The sequence below is a fragment of the Crocodylus siamensis genome, chromosome 12 (genome assembly GCF_052110815.1).
Source record: "Crocodylus siamensis isolate JL-2025a chromosome 12, ASM5211081v1, whole genome shotgun sequence".
In the NCBI taxonomy this organism is placed as follows: domain Eukaryota; kingdom Metazoa; phylum Chordata; order Crocodylia; family Crocodylidae; genus Crocodylus; species Crocodylus siamensis.
Window position 1 is genome coordinate 33,111,627 of NC_143406.1, and position 13,446 is coordinate 33,125,072.

Below are 13,446 nucleotides of genomic sequence, written 5' to 3' on the forward strand. Positions count from 1 at the left end.
GAACCCTTGAAAATGTCACCTCAAAGAAGTTCTTCCAAATCAATATGATTGCTATTTAAAATACAAATGCATTAATGTAGCTATATTACTCATCTACAAGTGACTGAGTACAAAATTCTGGGCTATTTTTGGTGAAAACAGGGTATCGGGCCTTGGTTCAGGAACCAATCCCCCATTTATAACATTGTTTCCTATGGGAAAATCGGTTCCCAGTTATGTTTTGACTTAAGACGCTGTTTTCAGGAACCAACTGTGGTGTAAGTCTGAGGACTGCCTGTAGATTTATAGGAAAAGATGTACATATCTAATTCCTGGAGACTCTAGGGCAATCCTGGAGGGCTGACAACCCCGTGCTCAGACAGTTTCGCTGGTCTGTGTCCCTCGAGTCCTTCAGGGGGCAGCAGGCGCTGGTCGGTGTGCTGCGCTTATATCCCCTTCCCATGCCCTGGTGATTAACCTATGACCTCAGCCCTGTCCCTGTTTTCCTGTTTGTTGCACCAAGCAATGAATCTGTATCAGTGGAGACGCCAGGGGGTACATGGGCGTGCACGTGCACCCCCTGAGAGTGCTGGTGCACCCGATAGGCCATGCTCCCCGCTTAGGTGACAGACAGGGGAGACCGGTGGGAGCACCAGTGCCAGCTGAGGAGCAGGCACACGTCGGACACTTCTGGAAGTCGGTGAGATTGGCGTAGCAGGATCCCCCCCGTTGCTGACTGGTCACGGGGGAAGGGGGGTACATGGTCCCCAGTCTCCCATGATCGGTATAATGTCCCCAGTGGCCTCCTTTCTTAAGGGGTACTTGTAGTTTCCGCAGTGGACTGAGGCCCAGGACATCCAGGCACACGAACCACACACAGAGCCCGGCCGAGGATGAAGGCCGGGCGCAGGGCGGGGGTGGGGCCGGGTCCAGCAGGTGACTAGGGCGGAGCAGCCCGGCCCGGGCCCGCCCCTGAGCGAGGCGGCACTTCCCCGCTCCGACGGGCCGCCATGGCCGAGGGGCAGGATGTATTCGCGAGGGCGCGGGGCAGGACCGTGCGCGGCTTCCGCCAAGGTGGGCGCCGCGGGGCGGGAGCCTGGGGGTGCGGGGGAAGCTGCTGCGGCCGGGCCGGGCGTCCCGCGGCCCCTTGTCTCGGCCTCCGCGCCGGGAGCCTCCGTGCGCGCTCCTCCCGCGCGGCTGGGCCTGCGAGCCGCGCTCCCTTCCCCTCCCCTCCCCGCCTGCGCGCGCGCTCCGGAGCTGAAGCAGTGTCCGGTGGGAGGGGAAACGTCGCGGCCCCGCTCCGCGTGCGGGTCCGGGTCCGGCCGGAGCCGCGTTTCCGAAGTGCCTCCCGCGGGCTGCGGCTTTGTCAGCCGGGTCCCCCCTCCCCGCGGTCACGTTTCACAGCCCCGTGTGGGAGGCCCGTGTTTGCCCTCGGGTTACAGGTTTACTTTGTTCCTTTCTTTTTCTGGTAAAAGCTGAAGTTCAGCGTGAGGCACGCTTTAATAACACACTGTTGGAAGAGGTGATCCTTTAGGCCCAAGTGACTTTACTCTGGCACTGAAGATCAGACGCCTTCTCTTGTGCTTTCCCGTTTCATGGCCGCGGGTCTCCTCCACACGATCCTAGCTGCCATCTTTGACAGAAAAATTTTCCACCACTTTGTTTTCCTGTGGGAAATGTTCCCCGTCTAAAAATAATAGTTTAATCAAATTCACTAGTAACAATGAATGGATACCAATACAATATGTGGCCAGTGCACCTTTGGGTGCCTGCCACCCTCAGGGCAGAGACAGGCAGCCAGCAGGTGCCTCATGGCGGCATCCGTTTTGAGGACCAGGTCTGTAAAGGCTGCAGTTTGGTGCTGCCAGCCCAAGCAGAAACACGGCCTGGCTGAGCTGTGCGGGATTCATAGACTCTCAGGGGCTGGAAGGGACCTGGTAGATAATCAGGTCCAGTCCCTCTGCACTAGGCAGGAAAAGACAACTGGAGTCCCCAGCGAGGTGACTGTTCAGTCTCCTTTTGAAGCTTTTCAGGGTAGATGACCTTACCACCACTGAAGGGATTTTATTCTACAGTCTGGACACCCTGACTGTGAAGGAGTTTTTCCTGGAATTGAGCCTGAAATAACCTTCCAGGAGTTTGTATCCATTGCTCCTGATCTTCCCCAGGGGTTTCATAGTTTCCTAGTTGGTAGGGTCAGGAGGGACCTGAGCAGATCATTAAGTCCGACCCCCTGCCATGGCAGGAAAGAGTACTGGGGTCAAATGACCCTGGCAAGGTGTTCATCCAGCCTCCTCTTAAAGACCCCCAGGGTAGGAGCCAGCACCACTTCGCTTGGAAGCTGGGATATCCTGAGGTAAGAGCAGAAGGTCGTTGGTCCTGGGCATGACCTAAAACTGCACCTGGCCAGGGACGGGTGGCCTGGTGGGGCTCCTAGTGGTATGGGAGCCCCCAGGAAATGCCAAGCTACTTACCACCCCCATAAGAGGCGGGTCAGGGCGCCTTAACCCCAGCTCCCACAGCAGGGTGGGTAATCCCATAGCAGGGCCTGAGAAGGCGGACCCTTGTTGGAGTGTGTGGGCTAGTTGCTCAGAAGCCTGACTTGAGGCACCCTCGGCTGGTCAGTGCTGTGGTCAAAAGGGGCAAAGGGCACCATGAGGGATGTCCAGAGCTGAGGGCCTGGGGTTCTGACTGGCCTTGGAGGTGAGGCCAGGGTCTCTGGTCAAAAGTCCTGGGGGGGCCACACCCAAGACAGGGAAGAGTGCAGGGAACTAGGCAGCCCAGAATGAGGCCGCCTGATGGGAAGGGGGTCTAGTTGGGGTCCAGACTCAAGGGTTATAGGGCCCAGTGTGGGGCCGAAGACTAAGAACTGAGATGCCATCTATGGGGAATGGGCTGTGGTGTAGGGACAGTTTGGAGCTGCAGATAACACCCCCTAGCATTGGGTGAGGAAATAGGCAGTCTCCTGCATTATACCACCAGTTTATGGGAGCAGCAAAGTCATGTCAGGCGAGACTGGGCAGACTGCCCCATAGACAGGTAGGCAGGCCGGCATATTAGGCAAGCTTGGCAGTTTCAAAGTTGTAATTTTAATATTTTTCAGGTGATTATCCCTAGGAAGTGTGTGAGAGAGTACATATGTTTTATTGATTTGTAAACAGGAGGGTAAATACACTCACCTAATAATCCAAGCCAAAAATCAAGTTATGAATTCACCTAATTGGCTATGCCAGTCAAATCAAAACCAAAGCACAGCACATCATGCACAGCTCTTTGGGTGCCCTAAAATTAGTATGTCAACAGTTTTCAGTGCCTTTGTGGTTTTTTTCCTTAAATTTAAACAAACAATGCAAGGGAAGTACATGCTATTGTGTATTGTCTTTACATTTTTACAAATATTCCAATAAAAATAACTTCTTTCCACATAGAGCTTTGAATTTTTTTAATATAACATTTAAACCACATTAAGTGTGCTGTATTTAATTTTTTTCCTAATCAAATATTTCAGTTCAAATACTTGTGGCTTTTGGGACATAAAATTAACACGGGTACTTTTTTAGTTTTGTTTATTAAATAGAAGTCAGATAAACATGCTAAATCAGTTCTGGCTTTATTCAGGGCATTGGAAAAATTTAAAATTCCAAATTTTCCAAAAAACCCACATCTCTGGGCTATGATTGTACTTTTTTCATTGAAACACTACCTGGTGGCCTTTTTCCCCATCTCGTTGTTATAGATCCACTTCTCCACCTGTTATTCCAGAACAATATTTTTGTGCACTTTGCTTTTATAATGTTATGGGCAAAATGGATCTCTCTAGACTTTGGAATTGTTTGATCTGTTTTCCTGTCCTGCCTGCCCAGGAGAACTGGTGTTTCAGAATCCCCAATGCCTTGAACAGTTGCACTGGTGCTTTAGGGAAGTTTCCAACCCCTTCTGTGGTTCAGGTAGCAGCTGCCTTTGCCAAATGAGGTGCACGTTATTAAAATGCCCTAAAAAGATGCTGTAAGGAAGTTCAAAATATGATCATATTTCTGTCAGCATATTTAGCAAAGGCTTGGAAATGACAGGAGAGAGGGCTTTCAAGCATTTTATTTACCTAAATCCTAGGTGACTTTGAATTTAGGATGACCACCCCCCCCCAATAATTAGATTCTATATATAGAAAATTTATAATTTGTTTTAATTTTTCATGTATAGAAACTAATGATCAGAGGACCACCTTAATTTTTTCCCTGCCACTGCTGCTGCAAGGGAGCAGATGGCCCCCTAGGCCCCCCACCACTTGTCCCCCATGCTGCCTGTCTCCTAACCTCCCCCTGCAACTTCAACTCCATTTCCTCTAGGGCACGGAGCACCGTGGAAGCTCCAGCTCTTGTGTGGCCACACAGCAGCACCTCGGGCCAGAGCTGCCATTGCTGGCACTGACCGCATGGCCAGGATGAGCCAGAGCTTCCACATGCTCTTCCTGGAAGAGAATGTGACCAGAGCCACTCCTGACATTAAGCAGGAGCAGGAGGAAGGAGGTAGAGGCAGAGCTGGGGTCTGGCAACTGCTGCAGCCCTGACTGGCCCTGACCTAGACTTCTGGCCAGAGTCAGAGCTGCAGCAGCTGCCTGTCCACCCTTTACTCTGTACTTGAATCTAAAACATGGGACTTTTCTCCCCATGTTGAATGGGGCAAAAGACTTTGTCTTGGATTCCAGTAAATATGGCACATAGGACTTGGGAAAAATAAAGGTGATTGTACAAGTGATGATAGGAGTATGTGGTGCCTATGGCGTAGGGAGATAGGTTCTCAGGAGCTGGTTATTTTTGTTAGTATCTTGCAGTTTAGTACTGCAAGTGACCTAGGTGCAAAGTTCTGCTGGTAATTCCCTTGGGGAGAGAAATCTGATGGTGATTTTAAAACAAGTTCCCAGAAAACGATTTCAACAGATGTTTTTAAACTGCAGTAGAGATCACAAAACAGTTTACCTTGGCCGTAGAGCAGAAGTTTCATGGTTTATTCTCTGGAGGTCTCTAAGGAAGACAGAAACTAAAGACTGCATTAAAATGTATCAGCTTTTACAAATAATAATGGCCACAATTTGAAAGTCATAATTATTGAGAAATTTTAGCATTAGAAAGATATTGTAAATATAAAGTATTTTCATTAAATCTCTCTCTTTTTTTAAAGCAAGCCAGTTTAGGACTAAAAATGTTCTCTTGGAGGTAACTATAAAACAAGTATTTACAAGGTAAATACATTTTTTTTCCTTTACCACCCTATGATGTATAAAGATTGTCTTGGCTTGAACATTCCATCTCCTTTCCTTTTGCTTGATCTGTAAAAATGCCATTTCCACTTCTCTCCCTGTATGAAGCAGTTTCTTCTGTATTCTTAGATATGGGGGGAAACTACAGTTTAAGCAATGTGACATCTGGCTGTAAGGTTAATTTTTTTCAAAAACTTTGCTAAGGGAAAAGAAATGCAAACCTGATTATTTTTCATAGTATTCCATATTTGAAAACAGACAGACAGGGAGATTTACGTTTTAAGTACTTGATTACAAAACGTTGTAAACATATGAGTAAGAATACTTTGTTTTGCTTGGTATTTAATACATACTAACAGACAGCACTTGGGACAGTGTACTTCAGGAGTTCTTTTTTTGGGGAAGAAGCTGTGTCAATGTCTTTTGACAGTTTGTCAACAAGCATGGACATTTCTTGGGTCTCTTCTGTTTGCATTATTATACTGTATTCATCATCATCTTGATATAAAAATGCTTTGATTCTACTTAGGTGGCATAGTAGCTGCATAGGTACTAGGGGTGCACCAATAGAGATTTTTGGGGCCAATACCAATAGCTGATTTTTAAGGAGGCATATTGGCCGATACCAGCCTGATTTCCAATACCAGCCCAGCAGCTTGAAGAACAGTGTCTGGCTGGTAAGTCTACTATGGTGGAATGGAAGGGAAGGGGTGCGTGGGGTGCAGATCAAGGTCCCTGCGGTGAGGAAGGAGTGGGGTTGGGGTAGGGACTAGGGCAAGTGCTGCCCAACCGGGGCAAGGTAGGCGTGGGACAGATTTGCATCTTGTCCAGAGAGGGTGGGAGGGCTTGTCTGGGAGCTGCTCGTCTGGCAGCTTATCCGACAGTTTCTGCCACTGCTCCCGTTGCAGGAGCTGCTGTTCCTGCTGCTCATTCAGGGGAACATGTGCCCCTGGATCTGCATGGAACAGGGCAGGCTGGGGCTGGGACTGTGCCAAGGTCTTCCCAGCTGGATGGCAGCTGGGCCAGGATGCGCTGGGGGGGGGGGGGCTGTTGTGAATTTTGGGGTGGCTGCAGGCCCCCATAGCCCCCTCCCACTGCCACAGCCACCGCCCTGAGCGCAGCCCAGCCCCTGCTGGGATAGAGCCCACCCCATGCGGATCCGGCGGCACCCCTCCATGCAAGCAGCAGAAGCAGCGGCAGGAGCTGCCAGACGAGTGGCTCCTGGATGAGCAGTGCACAGCAGTGGGAGCTGCCCTTCCCACCCCCCCCAAACGAGCTGTGGCTCCATCCCACACCCACGCCACCCTGGCTGGGCAGCATTTGCCCCTGCCCCACTCCTCCCTTGCTGCGGGGGCCTTGATCTGCCCTGCCCCAAGCGCCTTCCCGCACCCCTCCCTTTCCACCACACCAGACTTACCAGCTGAATACTGCTGTTCAAGCTGCCAGGCTGTGCTCCTCACTGCCCATGTGCTGCACTGTACATAATTTATCGGCCAAATTACCGGCTATATCAGGCCGATTTTTGATACCAACAATTTTCTTTATATTGGTGCCTATCCAATACTGGACCAATATATTGGTACACCTCTAATAGGTACTGCTTTCAAGGAAAAATGAGCTTTATATAGACTGTCTTTATTTCAAAAAGTGTTGTGGATTCTGAAAATGCTGTTGATGCTGCACTTGTATCTAATGCTTGTATGCAATCATTTAATAGAGCATTGCATCTCTCACAAGAAAATGTGTGAGAAATGAAGATGGTTAGAAAATAACTAGAGAAGTCAGGCCAAGACACCAAAAAGACTTAAAAACGTAGTGTCGCTAAAATGCCTTTTGATGGGCTCAGTCTCTTTTCTAATGAGCTTTTCTCCTGCAGTGCATTGCTACTAACTTGTTAGGATTAATTTCTCAAGAGGCCATTTAAGAAGAAGCAAAAAGTGAGATCAGACACAAAAACTGGCACCCTCTGCCAACTTGTCTTCCTCAGCAGTTAATGTGATATTGCGTTGATCCTGTGTTTGTGCAGATATCTTGGCATATGTTGGAGCAGAATGAATAAGAATCAAAGATAAGGTCTGCCTAATGATTGACAATGTTTGTGTCATCTTATGAAATGTACAGGCTCATAAGCCCTGTTGGTGAACATCTTTTTAAAGGTGCCGTGATGTACCTGTCATTGGTATGTTTCATGCCAAAAAGGCTGTTTGAGGAATAAAGGCCCACATTACCAGTATATATTTCTAATGTTACAGCTGCTATAAAAACCTTGTGTTCTCTTCTGCCTCAATATGTAAGCCTACCCTGACTACTAATCACAGATGCATGTTGTATTTGGAGCTATGCATCCGTATGTTATATGAATTATCAGAATAGGTCAAAGCCAACTAAAGTGCTGAAAATTAATGACAAAAATGTATTCTCTGCATGTGGGATATTGTTAGTTCGCAATTTTCCTTGAATTAAAAATATTACTTTAGCTTGGAGCAAGTGGGTAATATTCAGAGCGAACTGTAGTCAAATCTTGGTATATTCAGCCAAAAAAATGTTAGGCTAGCATAGGCGTTTCTAAGTTCTGTGTATGGAGACTTCATACAGTTAGTCTAACAGCTCTTTAAGAAGTGGCATGTCTCATTTAAAAAACAAGTTTTTGAGTGTGATTGCTTGATTAGCTGGTAGGTTGTAAATTGAACTGTGTCCTATATTCCATGTCCCAAAGAGACTGATTTAGGGCTTGCCATGACAGAGCATGCACTTCTGATGCACAGTTTATACTGGGTGTGATCTACATATTGGTAGTCTGGGATAAAGTTATAATTAAAGACATGTCAGGATTAAAATGGCTTGCCCTGAGTTGGTAAATGTGTGTGTGTGGGGGGGCATTTAAATTACAACACATCTTTCTTTTTAAAAATCTGAATTTAATACAAAACGTGTTAAGGCCCAAACTGTCTCTCTAACCTCCTTAAAATTAAAATTAGTATACTGAATCTATAACCCTCTGCTTAAAAAACATTGAGTTGCAAAATGTGTGCTTTTCTACTTAAAGAATTGGGGATGATACTTGAGGTCAAGATTTATAAACGTGGCACAATAGGTCATATTAAGGGTTTGATCCTATGGGTGTTCAGAGGCTGGCAAAGTTATAACAGATGTTGGGCTTGGGAGTTGCCATCTATAACTCAGCAGGGGCCAAGCTTTTCAGCTGATGTGCCACAAATTAAGCCTTAGGCCTTCCAGGATTGCCACTCTGACTCCCTTCCCCTGCCCAATCTGCTGCTCCCTGCCCTGTGCTTCTTACCCAGTCAGCTGCTCCACTTTCTGCTTGTTGCCCTATTTGCTTCTGCGCCTGATCTGTGACGTGCCTCATACAGAGGCTGCCAATGTCACTTTTGGCACACATTTCAGGTTGGCCACCCGTGCTATAACTCACCAGGATCATCCACTGAGCCAATTTGGGTTTATACTCTTTATTTTAATGCATCTTCTTGACACACATTATGAGCAGAAGATGAATTATAAAGCAATGTATTATTCACCCTTTTCTAGCATAGTAAATATGAAATTTATAAGACTCTGAAAACATTAAGCCATATAATCAGTTAAATGTTTATAATGTCCCCTCTTGGGTAGTGAAAAGTTATATGTAATCTAGTGTAAAGGCTCTATTTAATTGTAAAGTCTACAACCTTTAATAATTATATTAACCAATGAGAATTCACCTTTCTTTAAAAAGATACTTTTAACTAAAAAAAAAAATTGATTAAAACTATTATGTAAATTGAAGCTTTCCACTTGGTGACTTAAATTAATTGATTTAAATCAGTCCATGCTGGGGCTGGCTCTTGTCAGTTCTAGTTTCTGTATGCTCTTGTGGGGCATGGAATTTTTCCAGACTCATTGGAATTAATTTCTCTAGGGAGAGCTGTGGAGCAATTAGTTCAGGCAATCTTTTGTTCTTTGAGGTTCATTTAACTGGATATCAACAGGCTTAAAGACACTTGACCGTTACACAGTTTTAAATGTATGTCTGACTTCAGAAAGTGAAATAAGACCTAGGTAATATGAAGTTTGCTGCTCTGTGTAGCTCCTCTGTAGTCCTGAAAAAGAATGTAATTCAGCCTTATTGATCAACTTAACTCCCGGGCTGAGATTCTTGAAGACCCCTCCCTTCCTCCAAGGTAAAAACTTAAATATTCTTGAAGGAAAACACTGACACATCCCCATTCCCCCAAATGAAAATTTTCTTGGAATTTTAGAGCACAAAAGAAACTCGTCAGGAAGATTACTCAACTCCTGGATTGAATTTCTGGAGTGGAAGCTAGGGAGACACTCAGAGTAGCCAATGGACCAACAGTTGATTAGGGCATTCTCCGGTGGGGTGTGAAAGACCTAGGTTCAAATTCCTGTTTTGCTTGGTTCAGAGCAAGTTATCACTGGGGATCCTGGTTTCTCTGTTTAAAAATCCCAAATTATCTTACTGTAAAAAAACCTACCCAAAATGTGTGTTTTTCCATAATAAAATGAGATGCCACTATATGTGTATGTATAGGTGTCAGCTGAACATGTTTTGTTGATATATTTAGAGTTTTAAAGTCATCTGGAACCCTACCAGTGCCTCAGTCATAATAACACAATATATTCTAAATACATGTATATTTTGGTGTTTGATTTTGGTTTTTTTTATCATGGAAGATCAGAGCTCCCCCTGCCTGCTTTACTCACCAGGACATGAGCCTAGCTGTAGCTGCTCCTCCACTGCTTTGTGCACCGAGCAGCCCTGATACGCCAGTGCTCTGCCCTGCCCATGCCATTGCCCGTCACTCCCAACCCACTGTCCCCCACCCCTCCAGCCCTGCTGGTGCCCCTCACTCCTGACCTGCAGCCCCCTGACCCTGCTGGTGTCCCCTCACTCCCAACCCACAGACCACCCCCAGCCCTGCTGCTGGTGCCCCCTCACTGCTAACCTGTTGCCCTCAGGCCCAAACCCTGCAGTGTGTGGAAAAGGGAGTGTGCATGTGGGGCAGGGGGTGTGTGAGCATAGGCGATGCATCAGGAGGTCATGAGGGGGCATGTGTCCTCCCAGATTTCTATGCCCACAGCAGGGCATGGGGCTGCAGCCTGGCTAGACTGGCACTGGGCAGGAGCTGCCTCCACAGCCCAGCGGGCAGGACCCAGCACGGGAAAGAGCACTGCACCTCCATGACCGCCAAGGTGAGACACCCCCTGCCTGCCCATTGCAGCACAGGTGCACAACTCTGCACTGCTGCCAGGAACCCCATGCCCGCTGTGCTGCTATGGCTGTCAAGGTGAGGTGCCATGTTGGCAGTGGAAGGTTGTGCCCTCCCACTGCTGCTGGGTGGGCAGGGCAGCGTGGCACTTCTTCCTGTACTAGGTCCCACCCATTCGGCCACAGAGGCAGCTCCTGCAGGCAGCTGTGAGAGTTGCTCCCCATCATACTGCCTGGCTGCACTGCTGGGCACATGCATGTGGACCCCTGCATCTGATAGTCCTCTCACTCCCCCCAGCCTCAAGCAGCTCTTTGCAAGCTGAAACTGTCAGCCTGCAAGAGGAAACCCATGGCTTCCCAGGTTTTTTTTTTCCCTTTAAAGGGGAAAAGCCTCATTTTTCTGCAGGAAACAGAAAATGTGGTTCTCAGATCATCATCCATATCCACCACACATGCAGTAGGCAATATTTATATTTGTCGAGTCAGTCTATCGCTGACCCAATGAATGTGTTATTTATAAAAAGGGGAACAGCTCCAACAGGAAGAGAGAGGGTAGAAGTGAGAGAGGGAGAGACTTGCTATATTGGTAGTTAGACACTTGCTGGGGGTGTGAGAGGAGCTAAGTTCAAGTCCATGCTCCAAAGCACCTCTTGTTCTTTGGCTTTGGAAAAAGGGCAAACTTTGTGTAGACATGGAATTCTTGTACGGCCAGCCCTATTTAATAAAGCAAAAAATTGGCGCATGATGAAGAAAGGAAGCTGTCCTGTTTATATAGGAATGTTTAATGGAAACAAAAGAACAACTGTTAAATCTCAAATAACATTTGATCAGTTAAAATAACCGGAAGTTTTTCACAGTTATATGCAAATTTTATGGAAACACTAATGCCATAAAAGAGTCATTCAGAGTTATGAAAAAGGCAGTGTGAGCTATCTTACAGTTTATGGCACTGTTCTTAATCAGCATCTGAAGAAATTCTAAGGTTTCCCCATTTCTGTTACCTTTGAGTTTGCTCCTGCTTCAGAAAAAAAAAAGTTCCATATTCTTAGTGAGACTCAGGTTTTCATCTCTTGCTTCACCCCTTGCACGTTATTGGTGAATCTTTTGGGAACGTAGGAGGGAAGGTCTTTCTCTCCAGGCTCATTGTGTCTGGTATCCTGCCACTGCTGAAAACCAGGCATGTAATCTCTCTCCCAAAATTATCAAGCTCCATTTTAAAACCAGTTAGATTTCTTTTTCAGTAATGCTATTGGAAGCTATTCCAGACTTTAACTCTTTTGGTTAGAAATGTTCTTCTAATTTCCTTATTCATGGCCAGTTTTATACTCATTTGTCCTGTTTCAGCCTTGGCTTAGCTTAAACAATACTTTCTTCTTTGCATTTTATCTACTCTTACATAGTTACAGAGATAAAGGATTTATCTTTGCAGTTTTCATTTTCTGCCCCCAAAAAGTTAATCTTTCTTTTCTCTTCTTTCAGGAGAAGGTCTCCATTCTCCTACTCATCCCTGCTGCTCTTCTCTGTACCTCTCCCACTTTTGAGTTCATCTCTCCAGATCATGGGTGTTCAGAACTGTTCCGCTGTCTCTCATGACTCCATGCATTAGCATTAAGAGATGTTGCAGTACAACATCCAGACATTAGCCCTGTTTAAGGAGTTTGCAAGAGCCTGAATTTGTTCTTTCATTTAAGGAAAAAGTAATAAAGGCTTTGTGAATCTGAAGAACCAGTTTTTATTTCTCTTGAATGTAAGTTGCTCGATACACAGCAAAGAGAGGAAAAATATTCCCAATTTGGCATCTCTAGCCTCGATGCTCTCACCTGGAGTGCACCTCTATAGATGACTCTATAGATGAGCACTCGTTAAACGACACTCAACCACAACTTCTTTTTTGGACTGGTCAAATATCAGAAAAAGTTGAAGATATTCTTGATCTTCTGTCACTCTCTTTTTTTGTCCCTCATTTTCCCCCAATGTTGATAAATTATACCACACAAAACCTGGTCGCTAAATTAACAAAAGCAAGTGAAATTAATTAAATATATTAAAAACTGCATACACACCCTGGCTTCATGCGTTTCTCTCTTTGTTATGCCTTCTTTCCCATCTTGGCTTCATTCCATTTCATCATTACTTCCTTCCCCCCACCCTCTTTGATGTAGATAATGGTGTTTTTTAACATAATTTTAAATTTCTTTCCATTGTTTATTCCTTCCTTTTAACTCTCTAATCTTTCCTTTTCCCACATTGTTCTTTACCTCCACCCCTGCATCTTCTGTTTCTCCTTTCTTCTGTCAATTATCCTTCCAGAATCTCTGTATTAATGAACTACTCTTTTTCTAATATAATCACATCAAACTCTCCCTTTCCACATCACCATGCATAGCTATCCCACCCACTCATACCAGTGTGTTCATGCATGAACCTTGAAAATTTATATTTGACTCCTGGAGGACTAAATAGACCGCTCAATCTGAAAGAGACCCACATTGTTAAGAAGCAACACTCAGATGATAAGCCAACCTTTTACCCCAAGGTACTAGAAAAGTGGTAGGTCCTAGGAGTCCTATCTTTATCTTGCTCAGAGTTAACCTTTGGCATAAACATCTGCTTGGTGTACGTCTGATGAATTGAAGCCCCTGGCTTTCTCTGACTTCTAAGAGGTTCTTGCTTTCTCCTGTTCCTCCTTGCTGCTGCACTGCTTGTACTGATGAACCCCCTACACTTGCAGATCAATGGCTTGTAATGCCATTGGACCCCCTACATGTGCAGATAAAGGTGCAATGGGATCTAATGCACAATCCATAATTGTGCCTCATGCCAAGCCACACGTGCATAGCCAGGAGTCATGATTGAGCATTAGATCCCATTGCGCCTTATTGCCAATACAAGGGAAGCCCTGGGGGTTTCATGCACCCCGAGGCTGGAATCTCCCAGCTGTTGGGGTTTCATCACCCCCACAGCTAGGAGACCACAGCAGTTG

General features: G+C 46.0%; 1 protein-coding gene across 2 annotated transcripts in view; it reads left to right on the top strand.

Annotated features, from left to right (window-relative positions):
* Nucleotides 1–897: 897 nt before the first annotated feature.
* Nucleotides 898–13,446, top strand: part of CPPED1 (calcineurin like phosphoesterase domain containing 1) — a 92,147-nt gene continuing 79,598 nt past the window's right edge. The window contains exons 1-2 of one of the 2 annotated variants that reach the window (XM_090024300.1): nucleotides 946–1,053; nucleotides 5,158–5,218. Coding sequence is in view for 1 of the 2 variants with exons in the window: in XM_090024299.1 (XP_089880425.1) it covers nucleotides 990–1,053 (64 nt within the window). In the remaining variant the exon portion in view is untranslated. Of the gene's footprint in view, nucleotides 1,054–5,157; nucleotides 5,219–13,446 lie in introns of both variants that reach the window. The other variant, XM_090024299.1, reaches the window with a different exon arrangement.